The sequence below is a fragment of the Vulpes vulpes genome, chromosome 4 (assembly GCF_048418805.1).
Source record: "Vulpes vulpes isolate BD-2025 chromosome 4, VulVul3, whole genome shotgun sequence".
NCBI classification, from domain to species: Eukaryota; Metazoa; Chordata; class Mammalia; order Carnivora; family Canidae; genus Vulpes; species Vulpes vulpes.
Window position 1 is genome coordinate 79,253,206 of NC_132783.1, and position 27,718 is coordinate 79,280,923.

General features: G+C 39.0%; 1 protein-coding gene across 1 annotated transcript in view; it reads right to left on the reverse strand.

Moving 5' to 3' along the window:
* Positions 1-27,718, reverse strand: part of DNA2 (DNA replication helicase/nuclease 2) — a 54,920-nt gene that overhangs the window by 10,368 nt on the left and 16,834 nt on the right. The window contains exons 6-14 of the mRNA XM_026003612.2: positions 26,979-27,198; positions 20,253-20,370; positions 16,225-16,390; positions 13,138-13,332; positions 11,037-11,267; positions 6,233-6,349; positions 6,040-6,149; positions 5,413-5,522; positions 4,401-4,625 (exon numbers count right to left, since the gene is read on the reverse strand). Of these exons, the coding sequence (XP_025859397.1) occupies positions 4,401-4,625; positions 5,413-5,522; positions 6,040-6,149; positions 6,233-6,349; positions 11,037-11,267; positions 13,138-13,332; positions 16,225-16,390; positions 20,253-20,370; positions 26,979-27,198 (1,492 nt within the window). The remainder of the gene's footprint in view (positions 1-4,400; positions 4,626-5,412; positions 5,523-6,039; positions 6,150-6,232; positions 6,350-11,036; positions 11,268-13,137; positions 13,333-16,224; positions 16,391-20,252; positions 20,371-26,978; positions 27,199-27,718) is intronic.

Here is a 27,718-nt window from a genome sequence, read left to right on the forward strand (position 1 = left end):
ACATTTTAAAAGACAGGGATCAAAACAACTAAAAACCAGACTGGAGAGTAGATAAAAACCTTATCCGGCTTTATACTTTATACAAGAAAGTCACTTCAAATTTAATGATATAGGCATGTCAAAAATTAAATACTTTATACAAGAAAGTCACTTCAAATTTAATGATATAGGCATGTCAAAAATTACTTTATACAAGAAAGTCACTTCAAATTTAATGATATAGGCATGTCAAAAATTAAAAGCTGGAGGATCACATTAATAGATTTTCTTGCTGAATGATCCTTCCATCATGGGAATAAATCCCACTTGTTCACAGTATATAAACCTTCTAATACACTGCTGAATCCTATCTGTGAATATACTGTTGAGAATGTTTGCATCAGTCAAATATGCCCAACGGGTTTTTTAAAATATTTACTTATTTAAGTAATCTCTACACCTAATGTGGGGTTCAAACAAACTCACAATCCCAAGATCAAGAGTCACATGGTCTTCCAACTAAGCCAGCCAGGCTTCATGTTTTTTGGGGGTTTTTGTTTTTTTAAAACACAGGTGCAAAAGTAACTCAATGTAGGGATGAATGGTTTTTCAAGGAGTGCTGCTGTAACAAATGGACATCAACAGGCAAAAACATACACCTTGACTTAAACTTCACAAATTACACAAAAACTCAAAATGGTCACAGACTTGAATGTAAAACTTAAAAGTGTAAAACTTTCAAAAAAAAAAAAAAAAGGAGAAACTTTCAGCATCTAGAAGTAGACAGAGTTTTTTAACTTGACACTGAAAGCAGAATGCATGAAAGTAAAAAATTTATATACTAGACTCTATCAAAATTAAAACCGTTTTTGCTGCAAAGGACCCTGTGAGGACAGTGAAAAAAACAAAAACAAAAAACTGTGGAGTGAGAGAACACATTCACAAATTATATATTCATTAAAGGAATAACATCCAGAATATATAAAAAATTCTCAAAACTCAACAGAAAAAAAGAATCCAAGTGGGACATGAAGAAATATTTCACTGAAGATACAGAGATAGGAAACAAGCACACAAAAACATCAATTACCATCATTAGGAAAATGCAAATTAAAATCACAATGAGGGCATGCCTGGATGGCTCAGCGATTGCAGATTGCCATCTGCCTTTGGCTCAGGGTGTGATCCCAAAATCCAGGATCAAGTCCCGCATCCTGCTCCTTGCAAGGAGCCTACTTCTCCTTCTGCCTGTGTCTCTGCCTCTCTCTCATGAATAAAAAATAAAATCTTAAAAAAAAAAAAAAAAACCACACATAAAATCACAGTGAGGTATCATTATATACCTATCAAAATATCCAAAATGAAAAACAGTAACATCACCAAATGCAGACAAGGATCATTCATACATTGCTGATGGTAATATAGAATGTTACAGCTGCTTTGGAAAACAGTTTGGTAGTTTTTTAAAAAAAAGCTAAACATGGGATCCCTGGGTGGCGCAGCAGTTTGGCGCCTGCCTTTGGCCCAGGGCGCGATCCTGGAGACCCTTGATCGAGTCCCACGTCGGGCTCCCGGTGCATGGAGCCTGCTTCTCCCTCTGCCTGTGTCTCTGCCTCTCTCTCTCTCTGTGTGACTATCATAAATAAAAATAAATAAATAAAAAAATTTTTAAAAAAAGCTAAACATGTAGGGAGCCCAGCTGGCTCAGTCTATAGAGCATGTGACCAAGTCTATAGACCCTTGATTACACAGGGGTGAGGTTTGAGCCCCAATGATAGGCACAGAGATAAAACAACAATATCAACAACCACAACCACAAAAAAAAAAACCTAAAAACTAAGCATGAAACTACCAAATGACCCAGAAATTCCACTTCTGAGCATTTATCCCATAGACTTACATCCACACACAATCCTGCACATGAATGTAGAGTGGCAGGTTTATTCACAATAGCCAAAAACTATCCAGATGTTTTTGAACAGGTGAATGGTTAAACAAACTGTGGAACATCCCTACAACAGAACAATACTCACCAATATAAAATAACAAACTATTCATAAACACAACCTGAATCTCCAGGGCACTTACAAAGTGAAAAACACCAACCCCAAAATGTTACATACTGTATGATGCCATTTATATAACATTCTTGAAATAAGAAAATTGTAGAAATTGAAAATAGATAAGTGGTTATCAGAGGTTAAGGAGGCGGTGGGGCAGAAATGAAGAGGGTATAGTTGTAAAAGTGCAACATGAATGCTCCTTGTGGTAATGGAGCTATTCTGTATCCAGACTGTATCAGTGTTCATATCCCGGTTATATTTTACTAGTTTTGTAAAATAGTACCATTGGGCAAAGGATATACATGATCTCTGTTATTTCTTAATACTGCATGCAAATCTATAATTACCTCAAATAAGAAGTTTAATTTTTAAAAAGTTAATTAAATATACACCTTAGCCACTTCAAAATTTTTCATTAATCAGTACAGATAATAAATAGACAAAGGAGCTGAAGGAACAGCCTATTAAATTTATTTTAGATGATTTTTTTTCAAAGACAAAAATATCACTTAAAACTTCACAGAAGGGGGCAGCCCGGGTGGCTCAGCGGTTTGGCGCTGCCTTCGGCCCAGGGCATGATCCTGGAGACCCGGGATTGAGTCCCACGTCGGGCTCCCTGCATGGAACCTGCTTCTCCCTCTGCCTGTGTCTCTGCCTCTCCCTCTGTCTCTCATGAATAAATAAATTAAATCTTAAAAAAAAAAAAAAAAAACTTCACAGAAGGGTGCCTGGCTGGCTCAGTCAGTAGAGCATGTGACTCTTGATCCTGGTGTCATGAGCTCCTGTCCCATGTTGGGTATAGAGATTGCTTAAAAATAAAATAAAATAAAAAACCTTCCCAGAAAAATGTATACAGACTTTTTTTTCAAGATTTTATTTATTTATTCATGAAAGACACAGAGAGAGGCAGAGACACAGGCAGAGGAAAAAGCAGGCTCCCTGCAATGAGCCTGATGCGGGGACTCAATTCCAGGACCCTGGGAATCATGACCCAAGCCAAAGGCAGATGCTCAACCACTGAGCCACTGAGATGTCCCTATATACAGACTTAACTAAAAAAACAAAAGCTACTTTCTATATGAAAGTCTCAAAGTCTAGAAACACCTATCATTAGACTATTCATGTACCATTGTCTTGAATTCAAACTTGCTAAAAAATCCTAATTATTAGTAGTTTTCTAGGTATGATATTGTAATATAATAATACATGTTTCATCTTCCTCTGGGTTCCTGACACAGAGCTCCTAAAACCCTTGGAATTTCCTCAGTGTTAGGGGTGAGAGGAATATCTTTTGTTATTCATAGTAAATCCCTTTCAACAATACCTGCATTTTTGCTGAGAGGACAGGAGTTGGTTGCCAGAGGAACCAATCTAGAGATTAAAAGGTTAGAACTTTCAGCCCCATCCCTACCCAACCCTACCCAGAGGACAGAGCCCCATCTTCTACTTAGGGAAGGGTAGAGGGGCAAGGGATTGAGCTAATCACCAACCACCAATGGTTTAATCAATTGTGCCTACATGATGGAATCTCCATGAAAACCCTACACAAAGGGGTTCAGGGAGGTTCTAGGGAAGGTGAACACATCATGGTGCTGGAAAGGTGGTTCATCTGGAGAGGATATAGAAGCTCCATGCCCCTTTCCACATTCCTAACCCTATGCATCTCTTCCATTTGACTGTTCCTAAATTGCATCCTGTATAACACATCCGGTAATATAATAAGTAAAGCACTTACTTGAATTCTGTTAGCCATTCTAGCAAATTATTGAACCTAAGGATGTGGTCATAGGAACCCTGATTTACGCCTGGTTGTTCAGATGAACAGGAGGCCCCCAATTGAGAGCTGAGAACTAAAGAGGGTAGTGCAATCTTAGTAAGCGGCTGAGCCTTAACCTGTGGAATCTGCACTAACTCCACTAGTGTCAGAAGCCTTGTGAGTAGAGAGAAATGGGCGTTTTCCATAACTAGGGTATTTTAAACTAGGAGATGGGAGCCCTGAATAAACCAGAAACATCATTTCAGTTCAAAAGCAAAGACAAACTATAAATTAATAAACTGGTCTCGCAGCCCAGGTGGCTCAGCGGTTTAGCACTGCCTTCAGCTCAGGGTGTGATCCTGGAGACTCGGGATCGAGTCCCACATCAGGCTCCTTGCATGGAGTCTGCTTCTCCCTCTACCTGTGTTTGTTCCTTTCTCTCTCTCTCTCTCTGTGTCTCTCATGAATAAATAAATAAAATCTTTAAAATAAAAAAATAAAAAAAACTGGTCAATGTGACAAAATTTCCCAGAATGGTGTTTCTCCACTTGGTCTGTCTACAAAAATTACTATTGGTATTATTATGCAATAATTGTACTTACATGACTGTTGTACAGTTCTTCCAGAAGAGCTAAGGATTTAATGGACTTCGATCTGCAAATTTCCTCTTCTGTGAATTTCTGGATGTCTTGATGTACCTTCTGAGTCCGACCCAAACGCAAAAATCCTATTTTAAACTTTGCTAACTTCAAAAGAATATTGTCAACAGCAGAGTGTGTATAGCTGGTCAACAAAACACTAAAACCACAGGTATAGAGAATTCTTACCTAATAATGAATAAAAGAAAGGAAAATAGCATTACTTTTAATTCCAGATAATTTTTAACATGCTTAAACTTAAATAGAAGCATCATTTTGAGCTGAGTCAAGGTAACATTTTACAAAATTATGAAGTCAAAAGGTTTTATGAAAATAACATGGCATTATCTTTTTTTTTTTTTTTAAGATTTTATTTATCTATTCATGAGAGACACAGAGAGAGAGAGAGAGGCAGAGACACAGGCAGGCTCCATGCAGGGAGCCCGACGTGGGACTCGATCCCAGGTCCCCAGGATTATGCCCTGAGCCAAAACAGGCACCAAACTGCTGAGCCACCCAGGTGTCCTGAAATTTCTCAATTTTAAAGGGAAGGATGGGACACCTGGGTGGCTTGATGTTGAGCGTCTATCTTTGGCTCAGAGCATGATCCCAGAGTCCTAGGATCAAGTCCCGCATCAGGCTACCTGCGTGAAGCCTGTTTCTCCCTCTGCCCCTCTCTGTGTCTCTCATGATTAAATAAATAAAATATTTTTTAAGAAAAAGGGAAGGAAAGCATACAATGATATACATGCCACCAACAGAAAGAGATCTCAGACAACCCTAAATACAAGAAACCTACAACATGATTACAACTTTTTGTGACAGCTTTTATATTTCTCATGTCATTCTAAAAGGTTAATTTGAAATAAAGCCTTTTGATCTAAAATTCAGCTCTTCTGATAGAAAACATCACATTCTCCGAACTGAGAAGCCAATTTAAAGAGTCTCTAAGCAAAAGCATAATAACCTTACTTACAAGAGTACATATTGTAGTTGTTTTTCCTGTTCCAGGCATACCCACAATGAGTGTGTAGTCTTTTGAAAGAAGTACCTTTTTCATTGCTTGCCTCTGAGGTTTATTCAAACCTACATTTAAATTTAAAAATAATAGGAAAAAGAATGTTGGATTTCAGTGAGCAAATTAACTATAAGAAACTTGCAGCCTCGGGACACCTGGGTGGCTCAGCGGTTAAGCATCTGCCTTCGGCTCCCGGAATCCCAGGATCAAGTCCACATCCGGCTCCCTGCATGGAGCCTGCTTCTCCTTCTGCCTGTGTCTCTGCCTCTCTCTGTGTGTCTCTCATGAATAAATAAGTAAAATCAAGAAAGGAAGGAAGGAAGGAAGGGAGGAAGAAAAGAAAAGAAAAGAAAAGAAAGAAACTTGCAGCCTCTATTCAACTCTGTTCTTCAATACGTCTTTTCAAAGTAAGAAAATGTCACAGTGATATTAAGGGATAAATGTAAACTTCTTCCCAAGAGAATCTGTCTAAAAACTATTATCACAAGTTTAATAAGTTATAAAAATGCGAGATAATAATGCACATTCAATTATAAATACAACCAAGAACAATCAATGGAAGCAGACATGCTGATTATCACATACCTTTTAGAATGCAGGCAACTGTATCCTTTGCATCATATGGAAGAACAGAACTGAGGTAGGATATAAACTGAGGTTCACGTAAGTCAATGATTAAATCTCGAAGTTTTTGGCTAAAAAGAAAAGGAAATGCTGTTAGAAATAACATTCCTTAGGAAAAGTGGGGTAAATTTCAGACTCGCTCATTGTTACAAACCTGACACAGGTATTTTCCATCAATTTAGAAAGATTTCCTAATGGGGTATCTATATCACAAGTTTTTTCTTCCTGGTCCAATCTGAACAAAGTTGATTCTGGGAGTACTGACACGTTCCTAAAACAGCAAAACAGGTGTACATGAATGTTTTTCATTTAACATGGTCAGTAGGTCTGTATAGAAAACATACTGCTGTCCTAAAAGAGTAAATGAGCCAGGATAGCTATTAAAATGGTTACCAGAAAAAAAAAAAAAAAATGGTTACCAGAGGCACATGGGTGGCTCAGTTGGTTAAGCATCTGCTTTTGGCTCAGGACATAATCTCAGGGTACTGCGATCGAGTCCGCATGGGGCTCCATACTGTGGGGAGAGTTTACTTCTCCCTCTCTCTCTGTCCCTTCTCCTGCTCATTCTCTCTCTCTCCTGCTCTCTCAAATAAATAAATTAAATTCTTTTTTAAAAAAACAAATGGCTACCAGGCCCTAATTCATACTTGCCAATCAGATAATATAAGAATGGTGGATTGGCAAGAAGAGGGGGGAAAAGTAGGGAAGGGCATGAGACACTAAGGTCAAAGCAATTAATCAGGAATCTACAATACCTGCTCACAATTCACTAGGCCTTGCTTTGCAATTTAGCCTGGGCTCACCACCCCTAGAAGGATCCTGAGCACATGGCCCCTCTCTCCTCCAATCTGGAACAAAGATCTTTCCTGATGTCTTTTCCCACTCTTCCCCCAGCTCCTAAACCTCTGGGGTTTCCTAGGGTCCCCTCCCTGGTCCCCTGCCCTACTATTTTTTCCTTTGGTTCCATGCCCTCATGTAGCTCTAAATCCCAAATCTACACTTTGACGCCTGACCTCACATTCCTCTTCCACCTCATTGCTCACCCAAGCTTCAGGTCTGGATGTCTAGCCGGCAGCAAAATCTTTCCACTTGGTCAAAACCCAGGCTTTTAAAACTCAATACATTCAAACTTGAACAAATCTTCATCCCTGCTGAATCTGATCCCCATTCTGATTTTAGTCAATAACTCTTGTCCCCATACCATTACCTTATTCCTTCCTTCTCCCATTCCCTTACCTCTTCCCAACCTCCACATCCAGTCAGCATCCAAATGTCAGCCAATTTTACTTTCTAAATACTTCTAGAAGTCACTCCATCTTTACTGCCAAAGAAATTACTGCTAGCCTGGACCCTGTAAGTTTCCTGGGGTCTATGCTTTCACTTTCATCTCTATTAATTAATGACTTCTCACAATGCATCCACAGAAAAATGCAAATCTGATTTACTCTTCTGTTTAAAACTCTTCAATACATCTGAATAAAGTCACAACATAACATGGTATATGAGACCTTCTATGAACTGACCTCCCTCATCACACACTCTTCTCTTAAGATTTTATTTATTTATTTGAGAGAGAGCCCTTGCCCAGAGGAGCAGAGCAGGGAAGGGCATAGGGAAATGGAGGAGACTTCCTGCTGAGCAGGGAGCCTGACTGGGACTCCATCCCAGGGCTCTGAGATCATGACCTGAGCCAAAGGCAGACACTTAACTGACTGAGCCACCTTGGAGCCCCTACACTCTCCATCTTTCACATTCCTGCAGTTTCCTGAATACTCCATTTCACAGCATATCACACCATCATGTCTTTATGTGTCATGTTCCTCTGCCTGGCATACTCTTCTCACATTGCTCCATCAGGCTAATTAATCCACCAAATGAAGATCCAGAATGACTTCTTTCAAAAAGCTTTCTCTGAGCTTCCTAAAACTGGGTTAAATGCCTCTCACCCATGTTCTCTTCAATTCAAACACTTATCATATTAGACCAAAAATATGTTTGTCTACCCATAAGATTATAAACTTCTCAAGGTTTTGCAAAGCAGGATAGGCACTAAATAAATAACTGCAAGGGACTACAGGATACTCTAACAGACAAAAGAAACAAGGTGACTTATACTCCAATGTCATGAAACCCAGACAAGGGCTGGTTATGGTTAAACTAAAAATACTGACTGGTAGAGAACAACCCTGGACAAGTCCAGGGCAGTTACCCAGAAGTCACTGCATTCCAATTGCTGATCTCCATCCATTAAAATATGGCAATGCATAGCCTGCACTTGAATGCAAGAAAGGCTGGAAGTACAGGAAGAGGGGAATGTAGATATTGGTGAACATGGATAGTGGTCTCAACCACAAACTTTCATATCAACTACTCTATTTACTTAATATTTTTCTTTAAATGAACTCACTTTGTTTTAACAGAGATAAATATACTTTGTCACAACCACAAATTGGGAAAAAAAAAGTCTCTTTTTAAAAAGACTTTATTTTTAAGTAATCTCTACACCCAACATGGGGCTCGAAACCTACAACTCTGAGATCAAGAGTTACATGCTTGACTAAGCCAGCCAGGTCCCCAAAACAGTTCTTTTTAGAAGGATAAAATGAAACGGTGAGTGCCCACACTGCTACAAATAAGATTCACAGCTAATAGGGAATCTAGCCTGCCTGCCATTCATGTGTCCTAAGAACTAGATAAATCAGGTCTACAATTAGTATTATGAAACAGAATATACTAAGCAAAAGTTTAGCAGTTTGGTAGTTTCTCAAAATGTTAAACTCAAAATTAGTACACAGCCCAAGAATTCCATTAATAGGTCTCTACAAAGGAAAATAAAAATATATTCACATAGGGGCGCTTATGTAGCTCAGCTGGTTAAGCCCCCGACTCTTGACTTCGGCTCAAGCCATGATCTCAAGGTTCTGAGATCGAACCCCACGTCAGGTTCCATGCTCAGAGGGGAATCTGCTTCTCTCTCCCTAAAATAAATAAATCTTTAAATAAGTAAATAAAGTCTTAAAAATATAAATATATATATATATAAATTCACGTAAATATTTGTATGTGAAGGATGCCTAAGTGGCTCAGTGATTGAGTGTCTGCCTTCGGCTTGGGGCGTGATCCTTGAGTTCCAGGATCAAGTCCCACATCAGGTTCCTTGCATGGAGCCTGCTTCTCCTCTGTCTGCCTATGTCTCTACCTCTCTCTCTCATGAATAAATAAAATGTTTTTTAAAAATCTGTATGTGAATATTTATAGCAACATTACCATAACACCCAAAAAGTGGAAACAACACAAATGTCCATCAGCTGGTGAATAGATGAGCAAAATGTGGCCTATCTACATAACCGAATATTATTCAGCCATAACATAGATGAACCTCAGAAACATTATACTGAGTAAAAGAAGCTAGGCAAACAAAATAAAACAAAACAAACAAATAATATGTTGTACAGGGTGACCCAGTGGGTTAAGTCTCTGACTTCGGCTTAGGTCGTGATCTTAGGGTCCTGGGATTGAGCCCCAGAGTTGGGCTCCCCGCTCAGTGGGGAGTCTGCTTATCTCTCTCTCTCTCTCTCTCAAATAAGTAAATAAAGTCTTTAAAAAAAAAAAGAAAGAAAGAAAGAAATATCCAGAAGAGATAAACCCAACAGACAGAAAACAGACTGGTTATTGCCAGGGGCTGGGGAGAGGGGTAGTGACTAGTTAATGGGTACATTTTCTTTCAGGGCAATGATACTAGATAGAAGTGACATTTACATGATATGCTATGAATGTATTAAATGTCACTGAACTGTACATTTTTAAATGGTTAGTGGTCAATTTTAGATTATGTGGCATTACCTCAATTTTTTTTTTTAAGATTTCATTTATTTGGGATCCCTGGGTGGCGCAGCGGTTTGGCGCCTGCCTTTGGCCTGGGGCGCGATCCTGGAGACCCGGGATCGAATCCCACGTCGGGCTCCCGGTGCATGGAGTCTGCTTCTCCCTCTGCCTGTGTCTCTGCCTCTCTCTCTCTCTCTCTCTCTCACTGTGTGCCTATCATAAATAAATTAAAAAAAAAAAAAAAAAGATTTCATTTATTTATTCATGAGAGACACAGAGAGAAGCAAAGATACGGGCAGAGGGAGAAGCAGGCTCCCCATAGGGAGACCAATGTGGAACTCAATCCCAGGACCCCAAGACCCCAGGACCCTGGGATCATAACCCAAGCCAAAGGCAGATGCTCAACCACTGAATCACCCAGGCGCCCTACCTCAATTTTTTTTTTAAAAAGCAAATGAAGGGGATGCCTGGGTGGCTCAGTGGTTTGGCGCCTGCCTTCGGCCCAGGACATAATCCTGGAGTCCCAGGATCGAGTCCCACATCGGGCTCCCCACATGGAGCCTGCTTCTCCTCCCTCTTCCTGTGTCTCTGCCTCTCTCTGTGTCTCTCATGAATAAATAAATAAAACTTAAAAAATAAATAAAAAAGCGAATGAAGTGGAGCACCTGGATGGCTCAGCTGGTGGAGTGTGGGACTCTTGATTTCGGGGTTGTGAGTTCAAGTCCTACATTGGGCATAGAGATTACTTAAAAAAGGAGGGGGGGTAATGAAGCACTGATACATCCTACTACATAAAGATGAATCTCAAGAACATTGTGCTAAGGGAAAAAAAGTCAGTCACAAAAGGCCACATAGTATAAGATCCCATTTCTATGAAATGTTCAGAACAGGGACATCTATAGGATCAAAAAGGAAACATGACTGCCTGGCGTAGGAGGAATGAATACCAAAGGACACAAGGGTTCTTTTGGGGTGATGAAAATATTCTTTTCAAAATATGATTTTGGTGATGGCTACACAACTCTAAGCATATACTAAAAACCATGAATAATGGTTTAAATGAATAAACTGTGTATAGTGTGCAACTTATGTATCAATAAAGCTGTTATCCCACCAGAGGGACATTTCATTACCTGTCCAATAAACAGGTTACTGATGTCACGTTAATCTCCTTCACATATCCCCTAGACAAAGCAAATAGTGTTCTCTCTTCTCCACTTAAAATAATCCTATCACCTGCCATTAGATTTGTGACAGGAATGTCACCATTTTTACGTTGAAAATTATGTAAATATTGTCCATCACAAATTGTCTTTACACATTCTGTTCTAATCAGGTTTCCAATGCAGCTGCCATTCTCTTCCCTAAGAAACAGAAAGAAAGACAGTGAGAGAAAGCTTCCATTTACATCATATATAAAAATACTGAATTTGCATTTTCCCACAATTTACTTGTTCATCTGGCCCCTGGAAGCTATAATGTTAATACCTACTCAATCAGTTTTACACTTTCCACAATCTACATTAAAGTGTCAGAAATGCTAAGAAACATTCTGAGTTTTGAAATAATCCCTCATCAAAAGACATCTGGACAAGTGCTAAGGAGTACATACCTTATTTCATTCACAGGCTGGGAACTCTGAACAACATGTGCATCAGCACTTTGAAGCTTAAACAACATCCCCACTTCCTATGCTGATACACGTAACATTACAAGACAAAATGATCATGTTTTTCCTGAAGTTGATGTGAAGAAAATAAGTACCTATTTCTTTAGCATTTACAAGAGGATTTATAATTATTGTTACTAAAATAATGGCAAGCAAGTTGATAATTCCACTGCTTCTAAGAAATAAGTATTAAGTATTTACAACCTTTAGACACTACTAAGTACAACTTCAGAAGCTTGTTGGCATGTACACTTGACAGTCACTATACTTACGCAGTCTATCAAAAACAACTTAAATTTTATCCACTGTAATGATTCCTTGTGTTAAAATTTACTATGAAGGAAAAATAAATAAATAAATAAATAAGTAAATAAATAAATAAATAAATAAATAAATAAATAAAAATAAAAAATTTACTATGAAGGAAATAACAGTCCAATTATTTCTTTTTTTTTTTAATTTTTTTTATTTTATTTATGATAGTCACACAGAGAGAGAGAGAGAAGCAGAGACACAGGCAGAGGGAGAAGCACGCTCCATGCACCAGGAGCCCGACATGGGATTCAATCCCGGGTCTCCAGGATCACGCCCTGGGCCAAAGGCAGGCGCCAAACCGCTGTGCCACCCAGGGATCCCAGTCCAATTATTTCTAAAGTTACATTAAAATCAACATTCATACTGGAAAGTTATAAATAAGTGGATCAAATGGAATGAAATATTACATAAAGAAAAATACTAAGCAAAGACATACAAAATTACTTTATAAGCAACTTGTAAAAAATAGGGACACCTGGATGGCTCAGCAATTGAGTTTCTGCCTTTGGCTCAGGTCATAATCCCAGGATGCAAGATCAAGTCCCACATCAAGCTCCCTGCGAGAAGCCTGCTTCTCCCTCTGCCTATGTCTCTGCCTCTCTCTGTGTCTCTCATGAATAAATAAATAAATCTTAAAAAAAAAAAAAAAAAAAAAACTTGTAAAAAATAGATCTCTATAGGAAACAAACGGGGGGTTGCTGGAAGGGAAGTGGGTAAGGGAATGGGGCAACTAGGTGATGGACATTAAGAAGGGCATGTGATGTAATGAGCACTGGGTTCTGTATGCAACTGATGAATCACTAAACTCTACCTCTGAAACTAAAAAAGTTCTTTTTAATTTAAAAAAATTAAAAATATGTCTCACAAAATAAAAGATGGACCAATTTTAGAAAATTTGAATCTGAAAATATGAACGTCTTAAAGACTAGTATTTAAAGTATTAAGTAAAACGTCATTAATTTGTACTAGGATGCTAAAATTCACCTCATATTAAATTTTATCCTCTTTTCACTGATGAAAAAGGACTAATAATTTTTAAAATAAGATTACTCAAGACATATTTATAATGAAAATAACAGTGCTCCTACTTAGAGACAATTCGTTGACAGCCATCTAGAGTTGGCATGAATATACAAAATTGCACATCTCTGCCATGATATCATGTATCCCGTATTTTTCCTGATTCTAAATACCATCCCATTAGCTAATCTAAATTACTGAAGTTTTACTGTATTAGATGAACCACTTACATTTCTGAAGCAGGCATTAACCATATATGTTGGTGATTCTTTTTATTATCCTTTGATTGTGACTCCAGGGTTAACATTAGACACCAAAGGCTAAAATACTCCAAGTGTGTAAGCTTTAGATGTTGGGTTTCTTCTTTTATTTTGGGCAGCATGCTAATCGGGACTGAACTGTCATCCGTCTGTTGTTCAACTGCTCTAAAGAAAGATGTATATAAAACATTTCACTGGCTAGCTATAAAAATGAGGTTATTTCTGAAATAAGCATACATACATGATGATCACTGTAACTTTTTTTTTTTAGAGTCAAACACACTTTATTCAGCACAGGAATGTGTGAACAGAGGACCTTGGGCAGGGTTCCTGACAAAGAGCTCTGCTTCAAACCCTGCTGTAAACGGAGCAAAGGTCATCATATAAACCACTGGGCCCAGAGGGATGATCACTGTAACTTTTAACCACAGGTCCTAATTTTCTTTAAAAGTCATTTCAGGGGATCCCTGGGTGGCTCAGCAGTTTAGCGCCTGCCTTCAGCCCAGGGCGTGATCCTGGAGTCCCGGGATCAAGTCCCGGGATCGAGTCCCACATCAGGCTCCCTGCATGAAACCTGCTTCTCCCTCTGCCTTCTCTGCCTCTCTTTCTGTGTCTCTCTTGAATAAATAAATAAAATATTTTTAATTTTTATATCCTCTCTCTCTCTCTTTATGAATAAATAAAATCTTAAAAAAAAAAGTCATTTCAACATTTTATAAGCCAAATAGCTTTTTACAAAACAAAATGCTTACAAAACCCAGTATAACATTATTTTGCTTTTAAGGACTATCACCCTAATAGCTACTTAAGTTTGGTATGCTCTAGTTTTCATTCCTATAATTATAGCAATTTTACACATTGTGTACACCTTCATCTCTCAAAGTCACAATTTGTACATACAGCTCTGTGCCAGTAAAGTCAACATAAAAACACGGTTAATTACATAGAGTATCAATTATGCTTAATACTAATTTTTCAATTTTTAGTATATGTGCAGCTGAAGTGAGCACTAATTTTTCGATTTTTAAACAGAAACAAGTGTTATAGGACAGCATACAAAACATAGAGAATAAAACAATATTTCAAAAAAATATGCTTCTCCTATAGGCCCAAACGTCCCAGAGTTCATGCTCCTTTGCATTAAAAGAGCTTTTGTATGATATACTTTGAAAAGTCCTTTATGGGAATTTTTTTTTTAAGATTTTATTTATTTATTCGTGAGAGATAGAGAGAGAGAGAGAGGCAGAGACACAGACAGAGGGAGAAGCAGGCTCCATGCAGGGAGCCCAATGTGGGACTGGATCCCAGGACTCCAGTATCACGCCCTGGGCCAAAGGCAGGCACTAAACCGCTGAGCCACCCAGCCATCCCCTTTTTTTTCCCCTAAAGATTTATTATTCATTCATGAGAGACACAGAGAGAGAAAGGCAGAGACATAGGCAGAGGGAGAAGCAGGTTCCCCATAGGGAGCCCGATGCAGGACTCAAGCACAGATCCTGGGATCACACCCTAAGCCGAAGGCAGACGCTCAATCATTGAGCCACCAAGGCATCCCCCTTTGTGGGAATTCTTAGGCTGAACTGGAACTTTGGTCTTGATTTGATCTTGTTTCCTACTCTATATATACATCTAACTATTTTTTGTGTCCTTAAAAACACTCACTGACCTATGAAGGTATAAATACAAACCACTTTTTATGACACCTGAAAAACATTCCCTATGTAGAAAAATAGATACATAGGTGCCTGACTGGCTTAGTAGGTGGAACATGCAACTCTTGATCTCAGGATTGTAAATTACTGCCCTATGCTGGGTGTAGAGATCACTTAAAAAATCTTAAAAATGGATGCCTGGGTGGCTCAGCAGTTAGGTACCTGCCTTTGGCTCAGGGCGAGATCCTGGGGTTCGAGGATCTAGTCCCACATCGGGCTCCCTGCATGGAACCTGCTTCTCTCTCTGCCTGTGTCTCTGCCTCTCTCTCTCTCTCTATGTCTCTCATGAATAAATAAGTAAATTTTTTTTTTAAATCCTAAAAAAAGAAAAATAGGCATATATAAACAGGAAGACAAGTCTGTTGAATTATATCAAGTTATATGTCTGAAAGAACCAATTTCCCCGTGTTTTTTTTTTAATTTTATTTATTTATTCATGAGAGACATAGTGGGGGGGTGGGGGGCAGAGATACAGGCAGAGGGAGAAGCAGGCTCCATGCTGGGAGCCCAATGTGGGACTCGATCCTAGGTCTCCAGGATCAGGCCCTGGACTGAAGGCGGCGCTAAACTGCTGAAACACCCAGGCTACCCCAATTTTCTTGTTTTTAACTACACAAAGCAATTAAGAAATAGAAGAATTCAGGGTACCTGGGTGGCTCAGTGGTTGAGCGTCTACATTCGGCTCAGGGCGTGATCCTGGGTCTGGGGATCAAGTCCCATACAGAGCTCCCTATGAGGAGCCTGCTTCTCCCTCTGTCTATGTCTCTCATGAATAAATAAATAAAATCTTAAAAAAAAAAAAGAAGAAGAATTCTGAAAGTCTCATTTAAGAAAAGCTATATAACATTTAAAATTCCTATACTTCCTTTTTTAAGATTTTATTTTTCAGGGCAGCCCAGGTGGCTCAGCCGTTTAGTGCTTGCCTTCAACTCGGGGCCTGGTCCTGGAGACCTGGGATCGAATCCCACGTCAGGCTCCCTGCATGGAGCCTGCTTCTCCCTCTGCCTCTGTCTCTGTCTCTGTCTCTCTCTGTGTCTCTCATGAATAAATAAAATCTTAAAAAAAAAAAAAAAAAGATTTTATTTTTCAGCTATCTCTACACCCTACATTTTTTCAAACTTAAAACCCAAAATCAAGTCACATGCTCCACCAAATGAGCCAGCTAGGTGCCCCTGTACTACATCTTTCTTACCCAGATTCGATTAAGTCCTAAAATTATTTCAGTTCCCCAGAAACTATTTGTAGCAAGATTAAAATAACCACTTTTGGAAAAAGTTTAAAAGGCATTCTATTATTGAGTTAACACTGAATTGGAATTAATACTTTTGAAAGACAATGTTTTTACCTGCTATAAAGAGCACAGTTGCCAATTTGTGAACAATATTTACAAGATTGCTGGTCTTCAATTATTTGTGGCAAAGGAGCAAGCTTTGTCTTTTCCTTTTCAATAGCAGATTTACTAATACGGTGAAACAAAGAGAATGCCATCTGGTTTCTTAGCCTTAATAATTCTGTGGGAAAAAAAGGGAAGGAGGTGTTTAAGAATTAAGTGAAGTTTATTATATATCTTTCTCATGTAAAACTTCAAGATTTAAAAACATAAAATGAACATTTGTATTTCCCATTACACTAGATACTATGAACATTTCGGTGTATATTTCCTTAAATTTTTGTTTACTTGGTAAGTTCTTTTAAACAACCATATATCTCATAACTGATAAATATTGTGAAGCTGGTATTTTTAGCTAAATGCTAAGGATAAATACAGCTATCTAGAGTATCTAAATACAAGACAAGTTTATTTTTTTTTTATATTTTTTTAAGACTTATTTATTTATTTATTCAGAGAGAGCGAAAGAGAGGCAGAGACACAGGCAGAGAGAGAAGCAGGCTCCATGCAGAGAGCCCGACGCGGGACTCGATCCCGGGTCTCCAGGATCACACCCCAGGCTGCAGGTGGCGCTAAACTGCTGCGCCACTGGGGCTGCCCACAAGACAAGTTTAAAATAAATTTTTATATAATAAAATTTTAAAAGGCTAAAGATGTTTTCAATTATACAGTATATTGTTAAAATTCTTCTTAAAAAGAACAGCTATACGCCAATAAATTAGGCAATCTAGAAGAAATGGACGCATTCCTAGAAAGCCACAAACTACCAAAACTGGAACAGGAAGAAATAGAAAACCTGAACAGGCCAAAAACCAGGGAGGAAATTGAAGCAGTCATCAAAAACCTCCCAAGACACAAAAGTCCAGGGCCAGATGGCTTCCCAGGGGAATTCTATCAAACGTTTAAAGAAGAAACCATACTTATTCTACTAAAGCTGTTTGGAAAGATAGAAAGAGATGGAGTACTTCCAAATTCGTTCTATGAGGCCAGCATCACCTTAATCCCAAAACCAGACAAAGACCCCACCAAAAAGGAGAATTACAGACCAATATCCCTGATGAACATGGATGCAAAAATTCTCAACAAGATACTAGCCAATAGGATCCAACAACACATAAAGAAAATTTTCACCATGACCAAGTAGGATTTATCCCCGGGACACAAGGCTGATTCAACACTCGTAAAACAATCAATGTGATTCATCATATCAGCAAGAGAAAAACCAAGAACCATATGATCCTCTCATTAGATGCAGAGAAAGCATTTGACAAAATACAGCATCCATTCCTGATCAAAACTCTTCAAAGTGAAAAAATAAAAAATAAAAACTCTTCAAAGTGTAGGGATAGAGGGAACATTCCTCAACATCTTAAAAGCCATCTACGAAAAGCCCACAGCAAATATCATTCTCAATGGGGAAGCACTGGGAGCCTTTCCCCTAAGATCAGGAACAAGACAGGGATGTCCACTCTCACCACTGCTATTCAACATAGTACTGGAAGTCCTAGCCTCAGCAATCAGACAACAAAAAGACATTAAAGGCATTCAAATTGGCAAAGAAGAAGTCAAATTCTCTCTCTTTGCCGATGACATGATACTCTACATAGAAAACCCAAAAGCCTCCACCCCAAGATTGCTAGAACTCATACAGCAATTTGGTAGCGTGGCAGGATACAAAATCAATGCCCAGAAATCAGTGGCATTTCTATACACTAACAATGAGACTGAAGAAAGAGAAATTAAGGAGTCAGTCCCATTTACAATTGCACCCAAAAGCATAAGATACCTAGGAATAAACCTAACCAAAGACGTAAAGGATCTATACCCTAAAAACTATAGAACTTCTGAAAGAAATTGAGGAAGACACAAAGAGATGGAAAAATATTCCATGCGCATGGATTGGCAGAATTAATATTGTGAAAATGTCAATGTTATCCAGGGCAATGTACACGTTTAATGCAATCCCTATCAAAATACCATGGACTTTCTTCAGAGAGTTAGAACAAATTATTTTAAGATTTGTGTGGAATCAGAAAAGACCCCGAATAGCCAGGGGAATTAAAAAAAAAAAAAAAAACCATAGCTGGGGGCATCACAATGCCAGATTTCAGGTTGTACTACAAAGCTGTGGTCATCAAGACAGTGTGGTACTTGCACAAAAACAGACACATAGATCAATGGAACAGAATAGAGAACCCAGAAGCGGACCCTGAACTTTATGGTCAACTAATATTCGATAAGGGAGGAAAGACTATCCATTGGAAGAAAGACAGTCTCTTCAATAAATGGTGCTGGGAAAATTGGACATCCACATGCAGAAGAATGAAACTAGACCACTCTCTTTCACCATACACAAAGATAAACTCAAAATGGATGAAAGATCTAAATGTGAGACAAGATTCCATCAAAATCCTAGAGGAGAACACAGGTAACACCTTTTTTGAACTCAGCCACAGTAACTTCTTGCAAGATACATCCACAAAGGCAAAAGAAACAAAAGCAAAAATGAACTATTGGGACTTCATCAAGATAAGAAGCTTTTGCACAGCAAAGGATACAGTCAACAAAACTAAAAGACAACCTACAGAATGGGAGAAGATATTTGCAAATGACGTGTCAGATAAAGGGCTAGTTTCCAAGATCTATAAAGAACTTATTAAACTCAACACCAAAGAAACAAACAATCCAATCATGAAATGGACAAAAGACATGAAGAGAAATCTCACACAGGAAGACATAGACATGGCCAACATGCACATGAGAAAATGCTCTGCATCGCTTGCCATCAGGGAAATACAAATCAAAACCACAATGAGATACCACTTCACACCAGTGAGAATGGGGAAAATTAACAAGACAGGAAACCACAAATGTTGGAGAGGATGCGGAGAAAAGGGAACCCTCTTACACTGTTGGTGGGAATGTGAACTGGTGCAGCCACTCTGGAAAACTGTGTGGAGGTTCCTCAAAGAGTTAAAAATAGACCTGCCCTACGACCCAGCAATTGCACTGTTGGGGATTTACCCCAAAGATACAGATGCAATGAAACGCCGGGACACCTGCACCCCGATGTTTATAGCAGCAATGGCCACAATAGCCAAACTGTGGAAGGAGCCTCGGTGTCCATCGAAAGATGAATGGATAAAGAAGGTGTGGTTTATGTATACAATGGAATATTACTCAGCCATTAGAAACGACAAATACCCACCATTTGCTTCAACGTGGATGGAACTGGAAGGTATTATGCTGAGTAAAGTAAGTCAATCGGAGAAGGACAAACATTTTATGTTCTCAATCATTTGGGGAATATACATAATAGTGAAAGGGAATAGAAGGGAAGGGAGAAGAAATGTGTGGGAAATATCAGAAAGGGAGACAGAACATAAAGACTCCTAACTCTGAGAAACGAACTAGGGGTGGTGGAAGGGGAGGAGGGCGGGGGGTGGGGGTGAATGGGTGACGGGCACTGAGGGGGGCACTTGACGGGATGAGCACTGGGTGTTATTCTGAATGTTGGTAAATTGAACGCCAATAAAAAATAAATTTATTATAAAAAAAATAAAAAATAGAAAAATAGAAAAAAAAATACAACTAGGGCAGCCAGGGTGGTTCAGAGGTTTAGCGCCACCTTCAGCCCAGGGCGTGATCCTGGAGACCCAGGATCGAGTCCCAAGTCAGGCTACCTGCATGGAGCCTTCTCCCTCTGCCTGTGTCTCTGCCTCTCTCTGTGTGTCTCTCATGAATAAATAAATAAAATATTTTAAGAAAATAAAAAAATAAAAAATACAACTAAAAATACATAAATAAGCAAATAAGCAAATAAATAAAACCACAACCACACATTATATTTTAGGCCTAGCAAATACAGTGAATGATTTTCAGGTATATATACCTGATTACTAAAGGTTAAAGGTTACTAAAGGTTAAAGGAAAAACCAAACAAATAAAACCCAGGGAAGTAAATTGAGAAAGAACAACTCTACCTCTTTTATCAAGATGGTTGGCAGGCACAGGGTACATGTTGCCAGTCTTGAGGTAAAGGAGCAGGCCGGCCTCTGGGTCAGCTCTCCTCTCTTGGCTCAGCAGTGTATACAAAACAAGCTGTGAAAACACTGTATGTTTTGTCAAATAAAAACTTTAACTTTCATGTGTGCATGTGTGTTCAGCAATCAACATATAACTATAATTTTTTTTCATAACTATAATTTTAAAATCAAAAAGTCAGGGTGCATGGGTGTTGGGTCAGTATCCAACTGTGGGTTTTGACTCAGGTCATGATCTCACGGGTTATGGGATCCAGCCTCATGACCAGCTCCTTGCTCATCAGGGAGTCTGCTTGAAAGATTCTCCCCCTCTACCTCTACCCCCACCTCGCAACACACATGCATACACTCATACTTTCTCTGCTCTCTCATTATCTCTAAAAATGAATAAATAAATCTTAAAAAAATAATAAATAAAAATTAAAAAAAATAAAAACGTCAGTTATTTCCATTTTGAAAATAACATAAAGCAAATTAGCAGAGGTAATACAATAATTCCATGACAAATACTTAACTTCTACAACATGAACACTGTTTATGCTTCTCAATTTTACACAAAGAAGAAATACATAGAATTTTTCTTAGATAGTAAATATTTAGGTTTCCAATAAATTAAAGAGGAAAATTAACTGAACTATATTTTACATTGTGAAGTTAACAGTCTTTACACACTATTTTCAGGATGCCTGGGTGGCTCAGTTTAGCACCTGCCTTCGGCCCAGGGCGTGATCTTGGAGTCCCGGGATCGGGTCCCACATCGGGCCCCTTGCATGGAGCCTGCTTCTCCCTCTGCCTATGTCTCTGCCTCTCTCTCTCTCTCTCTCTCTCTCTCTCTCTGTGTGTGTGTGTGTGTGTGTGTGTGTGTGTGAGATGAATAAATAAAATCTTTAGGAAAAAAAACCCCACTATTTTCCCTGTATAAAATAAGTGAATTAGGAGCATCTGAGTGGTTCAGTCCATTAAGCATCTGCCTTCAGCTCAGGTCGTGATGTCAGGGTCCTGGGATCAAGGCCGGCATCAGGCTCCCTACTCAGTGGGAAGCCTGCTTCTCCCTCTCCCTTGCCCTTCCTCCCCACCACCCCTGCTCTTGCTCTCTCATTATCTCTCCCTCAAATAAATAAATAAAGTCTTTTTTTAAAATTGATTTTTTTTTAAATTTTTATTTATTTATGATAGTCACACAGAGAGAGAGAGAGGCAGAGATAAAGGCAGAGGGAGAAGCAGGCTCCATGCACCGGGAGCCTGACGTGGGATTCGATCCCGGGTCCCCAGGATCACGCTCCGGGCCAAACGCAGGCGCCAAACTGCTGCGCCACCCAGGGATCCCTAAAAATTGATTAAATAAGTGAACTAAATGCTAAAATGCCTATTATTTATGTCATAGTTACTGGGACAACTAAATGAGGCTAACTTTACAGAGTTCACTGGTTTTGCAGAGCATGAGTCACTATTAACTGTGTTAAATGTATGTGGTGCTCTCCAGAGAAACCACCTAAGACAAGTTAGAAACAGCTGCTTTATAGTTCATGAAAACACCGTAGCGACAACAGCAAGTCATTTAGTCGTATACAACCTACAAACAAGATAATATGCTTTCCAAGAGAATTCCAAGATTAAAAAGATGAATGATTTATGTCTTTGTTTGGTTGGTTTTTAGTAGGCTCCACACCCAGTGTGGAGCCCAATATGGGGCTTGAACTCAGGACCCGGAGATTAAGACTTGAGCAGAGATCAAGAGCTGGAAGCTTAACCAACTGAGCCACCCAGATGCCCCTGATTTATGTTTTTAAACCATAAAATTCCAGGGGCACCTGGGTAGCTCAGTCAGTTAAGTGTCTGCCATTTGCTCAGGTCATGATCTCAGGGTCCTGGGATGGAGCCCTGCATCAAGTAGTGAGCCTGCTTAGCCCAATCCTACCCTCCTCCCTCCTCCATCCTCGCTCATGCTCTCTCTCAAATAAATAAATAAATCATAAAATCATAAATACCAAGACCTGTCATTATAATTAACATGCCTAGGTAGGTCAACTTATAACAAGATTCCTGTTTTCTTTTTTTTAAAGATTTTATTTATTTATTCATGAGAGACACACAGAGAGAGAGACGCAGGGACACAGGCAGAGGGAGAAGGAGAAGCAGGCTCCATGCAGGGAGCCTGACATGGGACTCGATCCCAGGTCTCCAGGATCAGGCCCTGGGCTGAAGGCAGTGCCAAACCGCTGAGCCACCTGGGCTGCCCAGATTATTGTTTTCTAAGCTATATTTAAAATGTAATGGGGCACCTGGCTGGCTCAGTAGATAAAGCATGTAACTCTTGATCTCAGGATCGTAAAGACTATAGAGATTACTTAAAGTAATATCTTTAACTAAATAAATTAATCTAATTTAATATAGCATTATCTGCAGCATATACATTAATTTTATCTATAAATTTTTTTTTAATTTTTTTTTATTTATGATAGTTACAGAGAGAGAGAGAGAGAGAGAGAGAGGGAGGCAGAGACACAGGCAGAGGGAGAAGCAGGCTCCATGCACCAGGAGCCCGACGTGGGATTCGATCCCGGGTCTCCAGAATCGCGCCCTGGGCCAAAGACAGGCGCTAAACCGCTGCGCCACCCAGGGATCCCTAATTTTATCTATAAATTCATCATCAAGTGCCCAAGACAGGCTTATAAAAACCAAAAATAAAACAAATTTATTGATTTTTGTACTTTTGTTCCCATCAAAAATAGTAGTATTTGTCAAAAATAGTAGTATTTGTCAAAAATAAACTGCTAGGACTTTACCAAAATAAAAAGCTTTTACACAGCAAAGAAAACCATCAACAGGGGTGCCTGGGTGGCTCAGCAGTTAAGCATCTGCCTTCAGCTCTGGGCATGATCCCAGAGTCCCAAGATCGAGTCCCACATCAGGCTACCTGCATGGAGCCTGCTTCTCCCTCTGGCTCTACCTCTCCCTCTGTCTCTCTGTCTCTCATGAATAAATAATATCTTTAAAAAAAAATCAACAAAATAAAAAAGCAACCTACTGAATGAGAGAAGGTATCTGCAAATGATATATCCCAAAAAAGGTAATATTCAAAATATATAAATAACTTATAGGGACGCCTGGATGGCTCAGCAGTTGAGCGTCTGCCTTTGACTCAGGGCATAATACTGGGATCCAAGATCCAGTCCTGCATCGGGCTCCCTAACCCTAAGGGGAGCCTGCTTCTCCCTCTGTGTCTCTGCCCCTCTCTCTCTCTGTGTCTCTCATGAATAAATAAATAAATAAATCTTTAAAAAAAAAAAAAAAAAGAACTTAAACAACTCAACCCAAAAAAGCAAATAATCTGATTAAAAATGGGCAGAGAAGGATCCCCGGGTGGCGCAGCGGTTTAGCGCCTGCCTTTGGCCCAGAGCGCGATCCTGGAGACCCGGGATCGAATCCCACGTCAGGCTCCTGGTGCATGGAGCCTGTTTCTCCTTCTGCCTGTGTCTCTGCCTCTCTCTCTCTCTCTGTGTGACTATCATAAATAAATTAAAAAATTTTTTTAAAAATGGGCAGAGATCCTAAAGAGACATTTTTCTATAGAAGACCTATAGATGGCCAACAGACACATTAAAAAATGCTCAGTGTCAGGAAAATGCAAATCAAAACCACAATAAGGTATCATCTTACATCTGTCAAAATGGCTAGAATCACAAAGACAAGAAATAACAAGTGTTCACAAGGATATGGAGAAAAAGGAACACTGTTGGTGGGAATGTAAATTGGTACAGCCATTGCAGAAAACAGCACAGAAGTCCCGCAAAAAATTAAAAATAGAAATAATATACAATCCAGTAATTCCACTACTAGGTATTTACCCGCAGAATGCAAAAACATTAATTTGAAAAAAATATATGCACCGCTATGTTTAGTGTAGCATTATATACAATAGCCAAGATATGGAAACAACTTAAGTGTCTACTTTTTTTATTTTTTCCTTTTTAAAAAATTTAAATTCAATTAAGTGTCCACTGATAGATGAATAGATAAAGAAGATGTGGTGTTTATATATAATGGAATACTACTCAGACATAAAAAATGAGATCTTGGGCAGCCTGGGTGGCTCAGCAGTTTGGCGCCACCTTCAGCCCAGGGCCTGATCCTGGAGACCCAGGATCCAGTACCACGTCAGGCTCCCTGCATGGAGCCTGCTTCTCCCTCTGCCTGTGTCTCTGCCTCTCTCTCTCTCTCTCTCTCTCGCTCTCTCTCTCTCTTATGAATAAATAAATAAAATCTTTAAAAACAAATGAGATCTTGCCATGTGTCACACCATGGATGGACCTAAAGGTCTTATGGTAAAATAAGTCAGATGCAGAAAGACAAATACCATACGATTTCCCTTATACATAAGATCTAAAAACAAAACAAATGAACAAACAAAATGCTGAAAGAGGTAAAGAGATGGGCAAAATGGCTAAAGGGGAGTGGGAGATACAGGTTTCCAGTTACGGAATGAATAAGTCATGGAGATAAAAGGTACAGCCTAAGAAATACAGTCAATAGCACTATAATAGCAGTGTATGGTGACTGATGGTAGCTACACTTGTGGTAAACATTGCATAACATAATGAAGTTCTCAATTACTGTATTGTACGCCTGAAACTAATACAACATTGCATACCAACTATACTTCAATTAAAAAAAAAAAAAACAGCAGTGCTTGTGAAACTTGTCATTAAAAAAAAAGTAAAGTTTTCAGTCTCCTATACATAGAGTACATTTCTTCAAATCTTTGACTTCAAAAACAACTTTTCTTGTATGCATGATTTTCCTTCCTCAAGAAGGCTTATTTACTTAATTTTTAAGATTCATTTATTCATGAGAGACACAGAGAGAGAGGCAGAGACACAGGCAGAGAGAGAAACAGGCTCCATGCAGGGGGCCTGATGTGGGACTTGATCCTGACCAGGATCATGCTCTAAGCCAAAGGCAGATGCTCAACCGCAGAGCCACCTAGGCGTCCCAAGAAGGCTTTAATATAGCTAAATCTTTACTTCATCATTTTGGCCATTTCTGTATTACCAAAGTGAAAAGCTCGAGTCTTCTAATTGCAGAAGCCTATTTTTTCCTCCACCTCTAATATCTGTAAAACCCGATAAGAGGAGAAACACCAATTCCCAAACAGAAAAGCCTGCATGAGAACCTTTGGTGTTGGGATTATATAATTCGGTATTCTGAATCCAAATATTTAATCACTTTAAGCACTGATTATATAATTCGGTATTCTGAATCCAAATATTACTTTATATAAAATCTGTTGAAGTTGCCTGCGTCTCTGCCTCTCTCTGTGTGTGCCTCTCATGAATAAATGAATAAAAGCTTAAAAAGGGGCAGGGGGATGCCTGGGTGGCTCAGCAGTTGAGCATCTGCCTTCGGCTCAGAGCATGATCCCAGAGTTCCAGGATCGAGTCCCACATCGGGCTCCCTGCATGGAGCCTGCTTCTCCCTCTGCCTGTGTCTCTGTCTCTCATGAATAAATAAATAAAATCTTAAAACAAAATAAAATAAAATAAAATAAAAAATAAAATCTTAAAACAAAAATCTGTTGAACCTCAAAAAAAAATCTGAAATAATGTGTGAGATTCCAACGGAAAAAGGAAATTTGTTTTGTTTTGTTTTGTTTGAATTTTTTTTTTTGAAGAAAAAATTGGGCTGAAGGCAGCGTTAAACCACTGAGCCACCCGGGCTGCCCTATATATTTCGTTTTAGATAATAATCATAAAAATCAGATTAAAAGTAAAAAATAAAAGAATGGATGCAGACTAATGTTTCTTAAGAGTATCCTATGTTAGATGTTACATGAAAACAATAGCTCCATAGTAAATTAAGCTTAGGAAATGCTGGAAATGCTTTAAACATACCTAAAACAAATCTATATTACTCTGATTTCTCATAACCTTTAATAGGCTAACATGAATTAAATTTCCAAATGCACTTGGGTGGTTCAGTGGTTGAGCATCTGCCATTGGTTCAGGTCGTGATCCAGGGGTTCTGGGATCAAGTCCCAATCAGGCTCCTTACAGGGAGGCTGCTTCTCCCTCAGCCTATGTCTCTACCTCTCTCTGTGTCTCTCATGAATAAATAAAATCTTTAAGTAAATAAATACATCTCCAAATAGGGACCCCTGGGTGGCTTAGTAGTTGGGCATCTGCCTTTGGCTCAAGACGTGATCCTAGGATCCAGGATTGAGTCCTGCACTGAGCTCCTCGCAGGGAGCCTGCTTCTCCCTCTGCCTGTGTCTCTGCCTCTCTTTCATAAATAAATGAATAAAGTCTTTAAAATAAATAAATAAATGCATAAATAAATAAGTCTCCAAATATACTTGGTTTCTGCAACTTTTATCACCAAGGAATTCGTTTTTTTTAGGAGTATCTGTTTAGTAGTTTGGCAGCATAAACTTGGCAAAACTGGCTTACAAATTCAGCTGTTGTAATTCTTTGCTAGAGAAAACTTTCTGCTGTAGCCATGTATACACTTACAAGCAAATCTGAGTACTCTAGATACATCCCAAATTGAGAACTACTATATGAAACTTAAATAAAAATTACCCAAATTGAACCAAAATATATAAAGCAAACCTACATTTTTAAGTATACCAAATATTCAGACAATTTTCTTATTAAGACTTATACCTACCTGACTACGGTGTTCAATAGAATTTAATTCTTTGCCAGTTTTAAGTTCCAATGGCATTATCTTACATTTCGTTTTATATCCTCGATGTATTTTCACACCAACTGTGACATCTATTTTGCCTTTCAATCCAAACCTAGGGGACCAAATGCTTTCTTCAATATCCAATGAGTTTATGACTTCAATATTACATGTTGAATTACTGTTATTACCATCACTTGGCCTAAAAATTGAAACACAAAAATACTTCATTAGAACACTTAGCATAGTGTTAGTAGTAGAACATAGTAGAACACTTAGCATAGTTAGAGCACCTGACTGGCTCAGGGGTTGAGTGTCTGCCTTTGGCTCAGGGCGTGATCCCGGGGTCCTGGGATTGAGTCTCGCACTGGGCTCTCCACCAGGAGCTGCTCCTGCCTATGTCTCTGCCTCTCTCTGTGTCTCTCATGAATAAATTTTTAAAATCTTGAAAAAAAAAAAAAAAAGAACACTAAGCATGTTTCTCAAATGCTGGTATTGATTCTATTACACACAGAAAATGTGGGGATGGGAAACCATGAACATACCCTTACAGCAGTGATTCTCAGTGTGGTGCCTATGGGAGCAGTATCAGCATCGCCTGGGAACTTGTAATAACAGCAAATTCTCAGGTTCTACTCTAGACCTACTCAGTCAAAAGCTCTGCAGGTGAAGCCCAGCAATTTGTTTTACAAATCACTCTACAAGTGATTCTGATGCATGTT